Here is a 17,815-nt window from a genome sequence, read left to right as displayed (position 1 = left end):
CCAAGGGCATTGTCACGGCAGATACAGTATTTGCTTACATCTTTCTTCTAGCAATGCTGAGGGGAGAGCATTACATAAGACTGGAGTGAAAACCCTTCTCTGAGTTAGAACATTTACATAATATTTCATATATCTCTTATTAGCCATAAGAAACAGAAGTATTAACAGCATTGATTTGATGGTTCAGTTGCTTCTTAAATGTTGCTCTTACTTGTTCATAACCTAAATAAAATTAGGTAGCAAAGTGAAAGTCATAGGAGCAAAAACTTGTGAATTTGCTTGGTTCTACTTGCTTTGAAATCTGTCCTAAGCCTGATGGAAGAAGTGTTGACTTCAGCCAGTAATTTAATGTGGTCTGCACATTCTGGTCTCCACACTTGCCATTCCAGCCCCATATGCATTAGAGATACAGTGGAGGACTCAAAAATTGCCCTTAGAAATTTGGACTGGATTTCTTCCAATGAAGAAAGATTGAAGAATGTTCCAAACTGTGCCCCACATAGTAATTATGCTAGATGCTTGCAAGCGTTTATATTGGCCTTTACTAGTAAAATCTTAAAATATCCACTGCGCTTTTATGTGCATTCTGTGTAACATAATTAGCATCAGCCATTTTCTTTCCATTATCTTGGAGGACTTCTGCTAGGTATTTAAAGCAAAGCACTTGTTCAGTGGCATTGTTGTTGATAGACTTGGAGAACCTTTTGGGTCAATTGGCAAATGCAGTAATTTTGGGGGGGCACTGTAATTAATTTCCAGTTGGTTCTTTTTTATTTAGTTGTACAAAAGCATTTAAGTCCAATAGGGGTCCTTGAGAGGATTACTGCTTCAGTATCTTCATAAATGACTTAGATGAGGGAATTGAAGGGGAACTCATCAAATTTGCAGATGACCGGAGTAGCCAACATCCCAGAAGACAAACTCAGGATCCAAAAAGATCTAGACAAGCTTGAACAATGGGTCCTACCCAACAAAATGAGTTTCAATGTGGAGAAAAATAAAGTTTTATATTTAGGCAGGAAAAATCAAAGGTACAAGTATAAATTGGGCGAGACCTGGCTTAAAAGCAGCAACTGTGAGAGGGACCTTGGAGTCCTAGTGGACGATCACTTGACTATAAATAGTGTGCAGTAGCAAGCAAAAAAGCTAATACAATCCTGAGTTGTATAAACAGAGGCATAGAATCAAGATCGCTTTATAAAACCCTAGTAAGACCACACCTGAAATACTGCAGCCAATTTTGGTCACCATGTCACAAAAAAGATGTTGAGAGTTTGGAAAAAATTCAGAGAAGAGCAACTAAGATCATCAAAGGCCTAGAGACTAAAATATACGAAGAACGGCTGCAGGACTTGGGTTTGGCTAGTCTAAAGAAAAGAAGAAATAGGGGAGACATGATAGCAGTATTCCAGTATCTGAGGGGCTGCCACAAGGAAGATGGGGTCACGTTGTTCACCAAAGTACCAGAGGGAAGGGCGAGAAACAATGGTTGGAAACTGATCAAAGAGAGAAGCATCCTGGAATTAAGGAGAAACTTCCTGACAGGACAATCAACCAGAAATCGTGTGCGCTCCATCACTGGAGATTTTTAAGAAGAGACTAGATATTCACCTGTCTGAGATGGTATAGGTTCTCCTGCTTGAGCAGGGGGCTCGACTAGAAGACCTCCAAGGTATCTTCCAGCTTTATTCTTGTTCTACCAAGTATTCTAACTGAATGAATAATTGACTGAATAAATAAACAGAATAGCAATATGCCTCTCTATGTTTGGCTGGTTGGAAATTCAGATTGCCAAGCCAATCTACCACTTCATTTAAATAGAGTTTAAATACAAGGGGTGCTGACATGCAGTTCTGTTTTACAGCCTTGGCAGCTGGAATGGGTACTGCCAAATATCCTTGCACATAACATATAGCATTAGAATGATATTTTCTCATGGTTCATGAATAAGAAGTAACAGTCAGTGATCAGTGATGGTATTGTACACCTTTTATGATAGTTTTGTCTGAGACATGGAATCAAGATAAAGGCAGGGAAGAGATACTACTCTCAAGGGGCTCTATTTCTCAATAAGATGTTCAAGTATGAGGCATTGGTCAGTTGTAAAGTGACCTTCTCCAAAGCGGCTTGCTCTTCTGCAGGTACTCTTGTAACTTTCCCATGGATATGTCTCGCGTAGAGTTTACTGATAATATTAAGGAGCTTATAGATACTGATCTTTCCATTGATCTTTGCTTAGGTGAAGAACTAATCTATCTTGACCCGCATACTACTCAGCCTGCAGTGGAACTTGTAGACAGTTACCACATCTCTGATGAAAGCTTTCATTGCCAGCATCCGCCTTGCAGAATGAGCATTGCAGAACTGGATCCTTCTATTGCAGTAGTGAGTATGCATACCTGAAGTTCACTTTCCTATCAAGGGAGTGCTATGATCTTGGACAATCCTCTAGTTCAGGGGTCTGCCACCTTGACAACTGAGGAATTCTGGGAGCTGAAGTCCACAAGCCTTAAAGTTGTCAAGGTGGCAGACCCCTGCTCTAGTTAGCTACTGATTCCTCTCTTTATGAAGATATAATGTTGTGCTCTCCCTTTTCATTGCATAGATTAGATATATTCCTGTTCTGAAGCATGAGAAATAATTATTTCCAGATTACAATAGTTGAGGCTTTCAGATTACAATGTAACAGAAGAGAGACAGGTATCCTAGACAAATCTTTGTACATGTTGTGTAATGAATGGTCAGATGCCATATTGTTTATATTGTGTTGATATTACAAGTAAAGATCATCCATTGAAATGTAATGTAGGGAGATTCAGGAGAGACATAATTTCATACAGAATCTAACTAAATATGGAATTTTCTCCCTGTTAATATAATGGCAATATATTGGGGTGGTTTTAGAGGAAACCTGGTCAAGTTGATGGACAATCAGGCTATCAGTGTCTTCTAATGTGGATGGTTATTTATTATCTGCTGAATCACAGGCAGCAGGCCTTAAATGTTAGTTACCGGGAATTCATATTGCCCTCCAAGCTTGTGAGCTTTCCAAATAGACCTATTGGTCACTCTGTAATATTGAATGCTGCAGAAGGACCCCTGACTTATCTAATAGGAGTCTTCTTAATTTGAATCTGTTTTAGAATAATAAAACTATTGCCTTTTCTTTATAGGGATTCTTCTGCAAAAAAGAAGACGACTTCAGTGACTGGTGCCAGCAAATCAAGAAGGTTTGTATGCAGCTTTTTTTGTAAAAATGCCAGAACTTATGACTAGGGTAACATCTGATTTTTTTTAAAATATAAAAATGAATGCATTTGGAAGAATTCAAACTGAAGAGTTATTTTAAAAAGTACACTAATCTTGTCAAGGTATCTGTTGCCAATGTCATCTTATGTTAGCTGTTAGATATCTTTCTTAGAGCTTATAGCTTTTCTCGATTGCCTAATTATTAGCATTTTATTATAGTAGGATAGATGAATCTGTGGGCTGTATTTGATATTGACAATGTTTTATCTCCTTCATTATTTTGTCCTTCGGAGATACCCATTGGAATATTTGTTTTTTAAAAGTGATAAAATATGGGAAATGTCTAAATAAAAGTGCTTCTGTTAACTTGAAGAATCTGGTAAACCAGATTCAAAGCTTATTGATGCTTACCATGGAATTATTTGTTTGTTCCACCCATGAAGAGACACGAAATTTGGGAAAAAACTGTTAAAAAAATAGGAAATTGAATGTTTAATGCCTAACTTTTATGTATAATGTACTATGCAAACTGGTCCTAGTAGCTGGGTGGAAAATCTATCTTCCACCATCTCCCAAGAAGAGAGCTAGTTACCTTAAACAAGATCACTGGCCAACAGCTCACCAACACAATCAAAGAGGAAAATAAATTCCTCTTCATGCTCTTTAGACCAATGGTTCTCAACCTTTTTAATGTCGCGACCCCCAACCGGTCGTAAGTTGAGGACTTTCCCTGCCCGGGAGCGCCACGCATGCATGGTGCCGCCCCCTGCGCCGGCCGAGGCGTAGCTGGCAAGCGGCAGAGACGGCGCAGGCCGACCACCGGCTGGGCCACCAGCCCCCCACCTCCCACCCCTGGCCCTCTTTTACTTACATTTTTAGTAGTTGCTCAGCAGGGAGGGGTGGAAACTTCCAGACAGCTTGCCTTCGCTGCAGACAACTTGCAGCACTGTTTGCAGAATGGGACTTTTGGCGGGCTCAGCAGGGCAGAGACAGCCTGGACAATTCCTATTGGCTTTTGAAAGCCAATAGAATTAGACTCTATTCAAGAGAGTCTATTCTATTGGCTTTCAAAAGCCAATAGAATAAAAGGGAGTAGCACAGCTAAGGAAAAAAAATGGCGGACTTTGTTGTTTGGCGACCCCCGTGAAATGGTCATTCGACCCCAAATGGGGTCCCGACCCACAGGTTGAAAACCACTGCTCTAGACATTACTTTGGCCTCTTCACTTACCAGGAGCTCCTCAGTCCACTAGGGGGCCATCTGCCAATAGAGAGAGGCTGATCAAGAGTAGTGTCTGCATCATTCCCTATTGCCTGTGAGCACCAGGTACTCAACAACTGCCCACATGATAACTGGGGAATTCTCCCAAGTTCCTGCTTGAAATAATGTGATCCATAAGGCACCTGAAGCAAATAATCTTAACTCTGAAACATTAAATGATAAAACATGACATAACCATATCCCAATTAGTCATATTGCAAGTTTCAATAAAATTAATAGGGCCTTGGCTAGCCACAATTATCCATCCTATTCACTTGAGATTGAAGTCCAAACTTTTTCTGCATTTCATATAAGGCACGTTAAAGTCAAACTAGGTCCTAAGCATGGAACTTTGGGAATGTAGTTTCAAGAATAGATGTAGAAAATAGGGTGGAGAGCTGGATATTGTGATAGAAATCCTGTAGTGTGCTAGAAACAGTATTTCCATGCCAGTTGTATTTAGTGCAAAATAGGTTTTTAGGTTGCACTAAAACAATTGGATAGAAAGTCCAACAATGAAATATGAAGTTGTAAAATAATATTGATTACTAGCTTAAAATCTGTAGGATAGCTTTGAACACTAGCTCATTGTAGCACTTCTAGCACTTTCAAGAAGCTAACATTCTTTGGTATGTAAAGAAGATGGAACTAGAAAATATTACACAGGAGCAAAGTCTAAATGACCTAATTTCTTCAAAAGTCATGCAGACTTGATTTGTGATAGTAATAACTTCCCTACTGCAGGCCACTTTAGCTGACTGTGTTCAGCAGGTCAGCGGTTCAAATCTCACCGGCTCAAGGTTGACTCAGCCTTCCATCCTTCCGGGGTAGGTAAAATGAGGACCCAGATTGTTGGGGGCAATGTAAATATACATATACATTGCTTACTGGTGTACACCGCTTAGAGAGTGCTTGCACTTAAAGCGGTATATAAGTCTCATAAATAAATAAATAAATAAATATTAAATCATTAATAGAAAAAAGGAAGGAGAACCTAGCTGTACATTATAGGAATGGGGCAAAAGTTTTAAAAAATTAAACTCATCCAATGTCTCCTTTGGTGAGATAGTGGATATAAATTTGATGAATATAAAAGCAATAATAATAATAATAATAATAAAAGCAAAATTCCTGGTTTTCCAGCATCTGCACTAATCCTCATTTTTAGAGGTAATTTGCAATACAACAATGCACATTTAAAGAAAATTGCATTTGCAACTGTGCATATTAGGGAGAAATGCACATGTCATGGTTCCGATAGATAAAACCCATCAAAAGAACTTTGAGGCAGAATTCTCCCTTAAAGAACATTTTATTTGGGAAACAAAGTATCGGCGCTACATAGCTAAACCCAAAACTAAATTCCCTTCCCCCCCATACAAAGTAAGAAAGTGCAATTCCCACCCCCAATAAGCTGTCATAAATCACATTCTCCAATTAGCTTAAAACATGGACTTTCTCAAAAACAGTATATTTTCTTGTGCTTTTATTATGTTGTTCTTTTTTATTGTTGGCAGCTGAAGGGAATTATACCAAATATGTAAAACCACTATACTTTTCAGAAGAACATTTTTGAGTATTGCAGTATGCTGTGCATTCACACCTTTTAAGCAAGTCTTTACAATCATAAAGACTAGAAATTAATCTGTTCTGTACGTGAAACTAAATTGAAGATGTATTATTTATATCAAATGCTTGACACTCCTAGAGATAGCAAAGAAGTATAACTGGTTTTAATACATTTCTAACAGTTGTCACTGATTAGAGGAGCCCTTCCCATGTTTGAGCTAATAGAACATCAGCCTTCACACTTCTCTAGTCCTGATGTCTTGAATCTCACTCCAGGTAATGTTCATTTATTTGGTTGTAGAAGGAATGAATGCTGTATGAATAAAAGAGAGTTTTAATATTTGGAGATATTTTTTTATTCCAGATAAATAATTATGATAGCATTTGTTTCTTCATTGCCTAAGAAATAGTACCAATTTTCAAAATTGATATTTGATCTTTAGAAATATTGAGATTGTTTTTACATGCAGTTCCATACTATGATCTTGTAATGTCAACTGTTTCAGATAGACTGGACTATCAAACAGACATTGTTCAGATCTAAAGTTAATTTATTGAAACAGGTATAGTAACAGAATCCTGCAGGTTTAAGAAATGTTCCCTCCCTTTTATTTTCATGAAAACTGGGGAGGGTGGCTGTCTGAGGCATTTTCTCAAAACAATCTTCTTCACCTGGACTCACATTTGGTGAGGGGAATCTTCCGTCTTGGGAGTCATCCTTTTTATTCACTACATTATTATTATTTCATAAAATGCAGTGATTTATAAAACAATTACTTCTAAATCCTGCAAAGCAGAGCTGCTCTTGCAGGATTTTTGTTGTATGATACTTTTTATCCCTGTGAAAACCTCTGAAAATAGATAAGGCTAAATTATCATGCTACCTATGTACTGTGGCTGATGCAAACTGAACTACCATAGACCGGGTTCAAATTTGCTAAAAAATAATAGTTAAACTTTCTGGCATTACTTAAAGTGTTTTTATTATTCAGATTCTGGCACATCACAGCTGATGTTTCACATGGTTTATATTTAATTATGATTAAGTGTGTTGTGGGAACAGTCTAAGTGTAATACTGAAGCATTCATGTCTTGTAGATTCTTCTGATGCAGACAGATTGGAAAGATTCTTTGATTCAGAGGATGAAGATTTTGAAATCTTATCACTTTAACAAAAGAAACTACAATAACTGCCAATTTGGGTTGAGTGGGGGAGGGGAGCTCCTTGGAGAGCCTAGGGCTACCAGCTTTCATAGGTGCTTGTTGACATCCTTGCCTCCCATTTACCCCAGCATTCTGTGCAACCTTGGAGCAGAGTGGATTTTTGCAGTGGGATCAAGAAACGGGTCGTCATTAAGGCCTTAATAGCTTTAGTTACTTTCTCAGTGCAAGAATATCCATGGGAAAGGGATGCAAAGTTTTCTAGGAGCTGGAAATTATTTTCATAGGAACAGGAACAGGCACAAAGGCTTGACTATAATAGTAAAAGCTCTTCAGAGTGTTTGGCCTAAGTTCTCTCTATTATTAGGGAGTCTTGTTACTTCTGTTCCCATTTTTATAGTGTGAAATGAAAACCAGCATAACAGCTGTAAGACAGGTATCTGCATTATGTCTCCCTAATCAGCTGGCCATATTCTGAATTATTTGGGGCCACAAGCTCTCTCAAGATTGACAGCACCAAATATTCCAACTTGTACTTTAGATTTTCTCCAATACAGTGCTTCCATGGTTTTGGTTTCAAAGTTGCAATTTATTTTTTAAAATATAATGTTCTACATTCTAGCAATCACAAGAGCATATCATACAGAACATGTTAAAATATGTTCTAAAGATGACAAGAGAACATCAGTAGATAATATAGGGAAGGCTCTGACAGTTACTTTTCTCACAGTAAATGCACAAACAGAATGGTGTAACTCAGATTTTGCTTTGTTATTTTTATTTGGATATTTTTCTATTTTGTATTAAAAATATGGCTGCTATTTCATAAAATGAGGTGAAAACATCCATTAGCTGATAAATTAAAAGTGCTTCCGATTCCTCCTTTTAATAAAATTTAGACTGTACATGGGCACAAATCTTGCGTTAACAGCTATTTTAAAATCACGATTTCAGGCCAAAGGTGTGTTCTCATCTCCCCTTTTGAAAGTACCACACAAAGCTATTTCTATTGTGTGTCTTTATTTGTTTTTCATTTGTTTCAGTTCTTAATATGTAATTTTAAAGAAAGTTAAAGCAAATTCTTCATCCCTTAAATCATTACCTTTCTGGCCAGGATTTCCAGCCCATTATATTCCAAAATAGCAGAAAAGTTCCTCTGTTTCTAAAAGATAGGAATGGCGGGCAAGAACCCCATCAGTTCCAAGCATTAGCTCAATCAATGGATGTTGCAGTGGCAAATATGTTTACAAAGCATTCTTGCCAGCATTTATAAGCAGAACTGTCAAACTACAGATGGTACTATAGCCATCTATAAAGTAACTGCATATAGTAGGTCCTGTTGCCTATTTAGCTACTAGAAATCAGATTTGAACCATGATGCTTATTTGTCATTGTTATAGCTTACTTTGCTTCTCCTTTTGGAAGAAGAGCATAGTCAGATTGTGTTTCATTCATCAACTGCTTTCAATTTGTATCTGAATAAAACAAATTTAAAAAGGCTTTTGTATTCCTGGTACATTTTTCTGCACCACTGATTGAAAATAAGACAAAAGAGAATCATAGAGTTACTTTCTAATAAATGTTCTATTATGTATTTAAAAAAACGATACACATTCTAAATATTGTAATATAGCCTTTCCCAATCTAGAATATAGTACTTAGGTTTCCTCATTAAATTTTGTGCATAGACATAACAAACATTATATAGGATTGAGTAACTGATTGACACATACAGCTCTAAACGAATGTTAGTTATATTATACAGTATTAAAGCATTTCCTTTTAAAAAGCATTAAAAAACTGATGGAAAAATAACTGAATTTGAAGAACATAGAACTAAAAACTACAAACAATTTAAAACTTGAAAACATAATTTAAACACATTAAATGTAAACCAGATATATATAATTCATAAAAAAGTACCAACAAGAGTATAGAAAAATAAGAGCAACTCACTCCATGTGCAAGTGCTAATTTGAAAGTATCTCATAATCAAATCACTCTTTTTGAGGAATTTTCAAGACAGACAATGGAGTAACGCACAAACAAAAATTAAAAACAAACGTAGTTACCTAAGAATTCTATAGAACTTGGGGAAAGTGGTTTAACCTCCATTGAAAACTATATGCTGAAAACCTTGCTCTTTGTCCAACTCAATAGTTTTTAACTATTAACTGATTAAATGAACGAAATATTCCTCCAAATACAAAACGTTCTGCATGTGCTTTGCAAAAAATTGAAAAGAATTAAAACAAAAAATGAAAGAGCTAAAACAAGGAATCAGCTATCCTCTTCCAATAGAGGGCAATGAAACTGAAATGCAAACCAAGCTCTTAAATCATCTAGTCATTCAAAATATTTCAGTTCAAGCATTTGTTTTCAAGAATTCAAATCGGGTGTCAGAATCCATTTATATTTCATTTCTTTCTATCTACTCTGATCTAAAACCAAATCTCACCTTCCCCTGGATTCTGCCATACTCCCAAGGGGGAGGGGGGATATGCCTGCGGGGTTATGACTTTCACTTCCTCTATTCGCTACAATGTAACCTTTTGTTTATTGCGGCTGGGTCTGCAGGCTATTACAATGTAACAAATTGCCCCCTTTAATATGCATCTCTCTGAACTTTCTTCTCCCTAACCGGGCAGTGAGGAAAGGGGAGGAAAGAAGTCTAAACATCCAGAACCTGGCTTATTTCCCGGTCCCAAAATAAGGTGTGAAGAGCTGTGGAACATGTACTACAAAGGGAGACGGACTGATGCTATCTTCCCTTTCCCACGATGGACTAACCACCTGGGAATTGGCCAGTCTGAACCGTCTGGATGAACTGTGGGGTAGAGTTTGTTTAGGGATCCTTTAAAGTATTGTAAAGAATCCCCCAGATCCTGTCTATTATGCCTACTATCAACTACTCTTAATAAAAGTTCCTGTTGGAAGAAATTGTTTCCAAGAGTTCTGCTTTCTTAAGATGTGGGATTGAAGTGGGTCCTTACATTGGGCTTGAAATTGGAATAGAGAAAGTCCTTTATTTTAATAAAAGATTTAATAGATATGTTTGAGAGAATTGGCAAATATTAGATATTACTCACCAAGTAAAGTTTATAAACAAAGTGTTAAAAATGCCTGTAATATATAGTAAAGATTGAGCAAGCTATCACTGAGGTTAAAATAGTAAATAAATAAAAAATAAAATAGCAAATTTTGAAGTTTGTAACAAATGAAACTAGCAAAAAAGCTTACAATGATATGATGGATTACATAGCAATACAACTTCATGATCTCTTCACAGATGTACATTACATGAAGTACAGAGTTCAAAATTGCAGGCTCGCAAAATTCAACCAATCAAGGACAGTACTTGTTTTAATGAATGTACTGGAAATGAAAATATTCAGGAAGCATCCAAGCTGAAAGAAATAAACTTGAGAGGAAACGAAAGCTTTGTTTTATTAAGATTGTAGCCAAACTACTTTACAATAAAGTTGAATTTAAACCTATTGATAAAGGAATTCAATATATTTGGGGATTTCCATCTAAACATAATATTGAAATGGGGCAACTCACTTAACTGTCTTGCTTAGCAATAGAAATTTTGTACTCCATTGTGGTTGTCAGTTGAAGACTACCTGTAAAGATTCCAGATGATAGAAGATTCTGATAGTAAATCAAAAAAGCAAAAAATATTAAAATGAACTCTAAATTTCTGAATGCTTAGTACAGTATTAAAACATTAGCTTTTATTAGAATTAAGTTGTAACTACATGAGATAAATAAATATTTAGAAGAGAAGCAGGCAGTTATATGGGAAGAAGTATGAAAATATAGTTAAGAAACAGTAAATACTCAATTCATGGTGTGGAAAGCAACAAAGAACTTATACCAGGAAGTGGCTGAACTTGTGAACCTCAAAGTCACATAGGAAGGGGAAATGAAAGCTAGAACTAGAGGGACTATTGGAAGGGAAAGACTATGGGTAAGGCCGAGGTAAATTTAAGGGAAAAAGCATGAAGAACCAGATTTACTATTGGTACTAGTCATATAAAATTTATAATAGGACTATATAAAATTTGATTTATTTTATAGGATACAGGAAATTAAAAATAGTAAAAAAGGTATTTTATGAGTGACAGTTCTAACCCTATTTGTTTTAATCTTAGGGGTTTGGGAAAACAATGAAAACATACAATATATTTATATAATTAGGTAATTTCTCACCTCAACTGTTATGCTGCAAGAAACTTACAGGACAGTGTTAAAGATTTTTTTTTAAATTCATGTTCATTAAAGATAATTTACTAATTGCTATTGCTTTAATCTATAACTAATCTCTGTTTAATTGTTGAAATGTCAGAGGTTGCATTATGTGTAAATAATCAAATTCAAGGAATTAAAATAGAGGGGAAAATTATTAATTGAATCTAGTTGCTGATTATTACAATCATCTGTAATGCAATATATTCTTACTCATTTAATAAAATGCTTTAAGAATCTGCTTGAGTCTAACAGACAATTTTTAAAATTCTATAATAGTATATGAATAGCATTCATATTTAGCCTTGTAAGGAAAAATTATGTACAGTATTTTAGAAATTCTCTTTGAACATAAAATCGATCACATAAAATATAAAATAAATAAAATATAAGAATTAACATATTAAAGAATTTAAATAAGCTATTCAATAATAATTATGGCTTTGCTTGTTATAAATAAGAAAGAATATAAAAAAGTGGAACAGAAATTATATTAGAATTTAGGCCATGTATCAGCAATTAAGATATTATTCCCAAAATTGATCTATTTCAAACTTTCAGTAGATATTCCTGACAAAAATCTTATCAATTGGGACAAAAAAGTTTATTATTTTGCTTTAATTCAAATACAATACAATAAAATGCTAATTTAAAATGATGCTACCAGATTCTGTCTTCCAAAGACTAACTTGGTTCTCTTCCTACAACAATGCCTGGAAGACTCTGTGTCAGCTTGGAGGATTATTACCAGCATCTATACATACAGGCACCATATTTTAAGCTGTTACAACAGTGGCATCAACTTCCTTATCTCTCTCTCTCTCTCACGCGCACACAGAGTTAGTACCTCAAGTTATTGTCATTAGCCAAACATGCCCACTGCATGTTTGAAAACATTTTATTGATAGACATACTCTACATATTACAAATGAAATTATTTTACTCCACACACACATAAAACCTTACTGTAGTGAGAAAAAGTTAATGCATTCATACACATGATTACATTCAATATATTTATAGTAAAATTATATTATGGAACATTTCAAGTCTTATCTAAGTGGAAGGTATCCCATTCACGCATTTCTTTTCCAGGTGTGAGACCCTGCAGAACTGCTCTCTAAGGAAAGGACAAGCTTCACTCTTCTAAAACTCCACAGTCTATAGAGAAATAGAACTGATAAATAGTAAAGACTAGCAAAAGAAACGTGCTTGGCCTCTCAAATATAGATACACAGACACACAGACTCACAGAATATGTGAATGCAAATATTGCAGAATTTGATTAAGTAAGCCCTGATTTTAGGAGTTAAATAAATTTCATTTCCATAGTTCTCCTAGAGGTTTGTGCTGAGCTTCTTGCATAGCCTCTTCTGCAAGGGATTTAATTTCTTTGTGCAAATCTTCTACATTCTTCGAAGCATCAATCAACTATATTCAAAAATAAAACATACAGAAATAAAATATTATTCAACTAAGAAAAATGTGTAATTGAACGAATGCCCTAAATTCAGCTTTTCAGCTAGAGAGAAATGACTCATTTCATCTTCTTGTCATAAAGTTAAAACAACCAACAGCTTATGGTTAACTAAAAACCAAAGTACTACTACCTAATTCTAATTGTTTTTTTTTATATTTAATTTCTTACCTTCCAATTTAAAGATTTATCTTTTATCAGATGGTAAAAGCACTGTAGAACTTTCTCCTGAAAAGACGTATCCTCATAGCGTTCATTTCCAAATTCTCCTCGTTTGGCTGCTTCCAATGTGCTCAGTTGAAGAAAAAGGATCAAATCTGGCTTTGGAAGCCCCACATCTGGCTGCTTACACCATTCCAAAGAGAAGTTCTGTTCAGAGAGAATTAAGAGATATAGTAAATAGTTAAAAGAAAACAAAACTATTTGATAAGATTGTAGGAAGATAAATTATTGATCTATTTGTTCACTATTGTCCATACTTTCAGTTCTCAACCAATAAGCACTATTGTCCATACTTTGTTCTCAGCCAATAAGTTTGTATCATGTAAGTTTATATCTTGTAGAAATATTTGAACATAAGACCTTTACATACAGTACGAGGTGTGATATCAACTACTATCCTTCCCCAAGGATATTGTCTATTCTGCTAAAATTCCCATAATATTTAGGTATTTGACTAAGACTGGAGCTTTTGAGAACAGTAGCCCAATATATTTGGATAAATGTTACATTCCCAGGGAGTTTAAATAGGCTGTTTCAATTTTATGCAAATTTATTCAATTTAATTTTATAACTGTCTTTAGCAGTAAATAAAGCAGAAACAAGAGTCAAAATAAAGACAAATACCGTATATGCCGCCGTATTAGGCGACCCGGCATATAAGACGACCCCCGTCTTTATAGCCGGGCCGCATTCCTAGAACGTCGTCTTATATGCCGGAAACTACCAGTATTTCCGGCGTATAAGATGACTCGGCGTATAAGACGACCCCCGTCATTGGCGCCGATTTCAGCGCTCGCGGAAGTCATCTTATACGCCGGCATTTACGGTAAGCATATACAACAAGCCATCTTAAATATTAAAATGGATTTCCTGCCAAAGCCTTTATACTAAATAACAAAACTTTGCAACACTGTAAAATATGTTAAAAAAAAATCTTATCAGCAAGCAGAAAATTGACATAAACTATCTGCTAGAAGGGGTAAAATAAAAAATTGATACAATGCTAGGCTAGTACATTTCTGATTTACTTACTTCTTTTGCACCTGTGAAGGCTACTCCAGAAAAGGCATATCTGTCCACTATTAGAGTGACACCTTGGCTTAATTTTTCTTTAATAGCTGGCCTGAACAAAAGAATTGCACGTTATTTACCAAAAATAAAAACTAGATTAAGTTACTATAATAGCATTCCATGACTATTCATTTAGTATGTGGCGGAGGGCTTATTGTTCACACATCTTAGGGAAGAACTCCAGAAGAATGCAATGGTGCAAAATGGGAGATTTCAGTCCTTCTCCTTTATATAGATTACTTTAAGACTGCATTGCTTCGTAACATCTTTTGATATAATGAAAATAATATACCAAATTGGACTTCAAAATTATAATTATAAATTAGCATATATAATCACTGGCACTTGGGCAGTTTAAGGACAGTAAAATGTGTTTGCTAATAGTTTTCAGTGCCTTCATTTTGTTACTTATAGCTCAAAAACTACATTATGTTTTTAAGAGTCAATTTGATGCAGAGTTTTAAGACCAGAAATTGAGAGACCATAAATTCTAGTCCACCATAGGCATGAAACCAGCTGGGTGATCTTGGGCCATTACTCTCTCTCAGCCTTAGGAAGGAGACAATGGCAAACCACAAGAAAAACCTTGCCAAGAAAACTGCGAGGGCTAGTCCAGGTAGTTTCCAGGTGTCAACATGTCTCAAAGGTACAAAAAGAGATCAGTCTTTACAAGAATTTCAGTACAAATCTTTGGAGAAGTTTATATAATACTGCACCAGTGAGTTGCAATCTTATGACCTATGGAACAGTGTTATAATTCAAAGTTGATTTTGTCCCCTTCTCTTTACATTACCATGGCATTCTGTACATACCTGTACCAGGTTTAATTGGGTGTTAGAATCTAATTTTAAAAAAACTTTTGGAGCAATATAATTTAAACTTCTCGTGTTAGTTTGTACCTGCTTCATTATTCTATAACATTTCTTTATTTCAAATATTCTATCAGCATTTCTTTACCATAATTCTGAAATAAGAAAAGTCACTCTGCTTTTTAAGCAGAAATAATGCTTAACCGTTTGAAATAATTCTGCTAATTGAATTACATGCTAGTTTATAGTAACAAGTGGTTGATATCAATAATCAAATTCCAACCTCAAATTCCTTTCATCTTTTTCTAAAAAGAACTACTGTTGTTTTGAATGTTCTAGGAAGAAGGAACTTTATGTCCAATTTCCTTCTTTGAAATCAGAGCTGCCTCTTCAACCTGAGAAGGGCACCTAAAAAATATTTTGAATCTTGGGACATTCTACACCAGGCATGTCAAACTTGCGACGTATTGGGACGGTTTTGCCATTGCCGGCAATGGGGTGGGCACGGCTTCCATGTGATGCGTCTGGCCCGTGGGCCGGAAGTTTGACACCCCTGTTTTACACAGACCATACGACTGCAACTTAACACAATATTTGAAACACAAATGATCAGCTGTCTGCAATGAATACAAATCCTTCCATTCCCCACCATCCAGGCAGAGCTAGAGAAGTTTCTTGGATGAGAAGCAAAACGTCTTCAAAGAAAAACCAGAAACTCCAGTTGCCTCTTGAAAAAGCACCTTTGGGACAATATTTGAAAGTCATACATTCGCAATTTTTCCGAAGTAAAATATGAAATCAAATCGGATTTAATGAGAATTATTTGGACCCCCTAGTACTAGACAAAAAATTATTTTACACTTGCTCCCAACGATTAGCAGAAAACAGTAGATGCACTGTGTGGTCCTCCAAGTTGTTTTTCTTTTCCAAGTAAGAACTTATTAGCTGTCCAGTTTCTGTTGACCTTTCTGTAATAAACAAATAGGAAAAAATGAAATATAACAGACTTCCTCAGTGTCCGCAAATTCTTTCTCTTTTAAACATGCACTTTTGAAATAAAATGCAACTGCTTTATCTAATAATTTTCATTTCTCTCAAAATTCAGTTAAAAAGTATGGCATGATTTCAATATACAATTAAAGTACTGATAAGTACATACAAAGACTATGACTAGGACTGCATGTTAGTTATACTTCATGTCTTGAAATGTAAGAAATAAAGCTGTATATGCTTTTTTCCTCTTTATTGCCATAACACAAGTAAACATGCAAACAAGATCCTAATGGAGAATTAGTTTAGTGAAATACTGTACGTACAGTGGTGCCTTGATACTCAATTGCTTTGAAACTTATCGAATTTTGTAGTCAACGCATTTTGACGTGAAAATTTTGTCCCAGTACTCATTGTTTGTTTGGTAGTCAATGCACAAACTAAAACTTGTTTGTTTCTTTATGGGAAAAATTTGGTAGTCATTGCTTTTGGTACTCATTGCGATTCCTGGAACCAATTAACAATGAGTACCAAAGTACCAAATAATTTGCAGTGGAAATAAATGAAACATTACTGCAGGCCACTTTAGCTGACTGTGTTCGGCAGGTCAGCGGTTCAAATCTCACCGGCTCAAGGTTGACTCAGCCTTCCATCCTTCCGAGGTAGGTAAAATGAGGACCCAGATTGTTGGGGGCAATGTAAATATATATATACATTGCTTACTGGTGTACACCGCTTAGAGAGTGCTTGCACTTAAAAGCGGTATATAAGTCTCATAAATAAATAAATAAATAAATAAATAGCTTAAAATTTCACTAGTATGCTGAACATGATTAAATGTAAACATATTCTGTATAGAACCAGCTGCTGAAAATGGGGGTTCCACATATTTCAATACAAGAGGAGTTTAAAGAAGCATAGGACAGGATTACTTTTGAGCATTTATTAACTATAGATTAATCACAGATTATAACAAACCACAGACAGTGCACAACACTTCCCCTATCAATAGCACCATGGCAAAACTCTTTTAGTGTTATCATTTCTTTCTTTTGCTATAATTTTATTGCTAAATAAAAATAAATTCAACGATGTCATCTAAACCCTAGTTGTCTGGTTCTGAAAGGCTGTATCCATTGAGTTTCAATCTGCTCTGCGACATTCTATTAAGATCATTTTTCTCTAACGAAATTGGGGCGACGCCATTCCTGCATTGTGTACCCACTCCGAGGTCTGCATTCCACTTACCGGGAAACCTAAGAAGTTCGGCCTTGTGCCCTCCTGCCCAGAGAGCCTCCACCAGCCTTCGGCTCTGTGTGCTTTTGCCTGCTCGATCAACACCCTCCAGAACAATCAAAGCTCCTCGTCGGCCCGCCATTGATAAACCCTTCCAGTCTCTATCCGAGAGAAAGAAAGAAAAAAAGATCACCGAATTTTCAACTCCCGCGCTCGACAGTCATAAAAATGATTCTTCCGGCGTGCAGAGCGGCTCTACTATCGCTGAAAAGGTGAAAGCGGAAGCATAGCTCGCGCGCGAACCTTTTTTTTTTTTCACGAGGCCCTAGAAAAACTCGTTAATTCCCAAGAAAAAAGTGTGATCCAGGAAGGGGCGGGGAACGAATTTTTTCTTGAGTACTAAAAAGAACTACGAATTAATGAAAGGCGTGAGAGCGGAAACCGGTCGTCCAGTGCTTCGTCGCTTCTCTAGGCTCGCTAATATTAACTCTAAACCTACCGCCAAGTCTTTTGGGGCCAT

General features: G+C 35.9%; 2 protein-coding genes across 7 annotated transcripts in view; one reads left to right on the top strand and one right to left on the bottom strand.

Annotated features, from left to right (window-relative positions):
• Nucleotides 1–9,475, top strand: part of ATG4B (autophagy related 4B cysteine peptidase) — a 24,332-nt gene extending 14,857 nt beyond the window's left edge. For both annotated transcript variants that reach the window (XM_039320558.1, XM_039320557.1), the window contains 4 exons: nt 2,240–2,385; nt 3,174–3,230; nt 6,261–6,354; nt 7,177–9,475. In XM_039320558.1, coding sequence (XP_039176492.1) covers nt 2,240–2,385; nt 3,174–3,230; nt 6,261–6,354; nt 7,177–7,250 — 371 coding nt within the window. In that variant the 3' untranslated portion in view covers nt 7,251–9,475. The remainder of the gene's footprint in view (nt 1–2,239; nt 2,386–3,173; nt 3,231–6,260; nt 6,355–7,176) is intronic.
• DTYMK (deoxythymidylate kinase) lies at nt 7,808–17,815 on the bottom strand. Of its 5 annotated transcripts, XM_039320567.1 has the most exons (8): nt 17,308–17,815; nt 15,929–16,037; nt 14,222–14,312; nt 13,139–13,336; nt 12,743–12,921; nt 10,804–10,893; nt 10,480–10,660; nt 7,808–8,714 (listed from the first exon to the last, which is right to left on the bottom strand). In XM_039320567.1, the coding sequence occupies exons 1-5, from the start codon at nt 17,435–17,437 to the stop codon at nt 12,811–12,813; spliced, it is 639 nt and encodes a 212-aa protein (XP_039176501.1). In that variant the 5' UTR covers nt 17,438–17,815; the 3' UTR covers nt 7,808–8,714; nt 10,480–10,660; nt 10,804–10,893; nt 12,743–12,810. The 5 variants fall into 5 exon arrangements, with proteins under 5 accessions (XP_039176501.1, XP_039176500.1, XP_039176502.1 ...); XM_039320566.1 differs by having other exon boundaries at nt 10,480–10,893; XM_039320568.1 differs by lacking the exon at nt 10,480–10,660.

The sequence above is a fragment of the Crotalus tigris genome, unplaced genomic scaffold (genome assembly GCF_016545835.1).
Source record: "Crotalus tigris isolate CLP2741 ecotype Arizona unplaced genomic scaffold, ASM1654583v1 scf7180000023658.1318691, whole genome shotgun sequence".
NCBI classification, from domain to species: Eukaryota; Metazoa; Chordata; class Lepidosauria; order Squamata; family Viperidae; genus Crotalus; species Crotalus tigris.
Note: the sequence above shows the minus strand (reverse complement) of the source record. Positions and strands in the feature narration are given on the sequence as shown.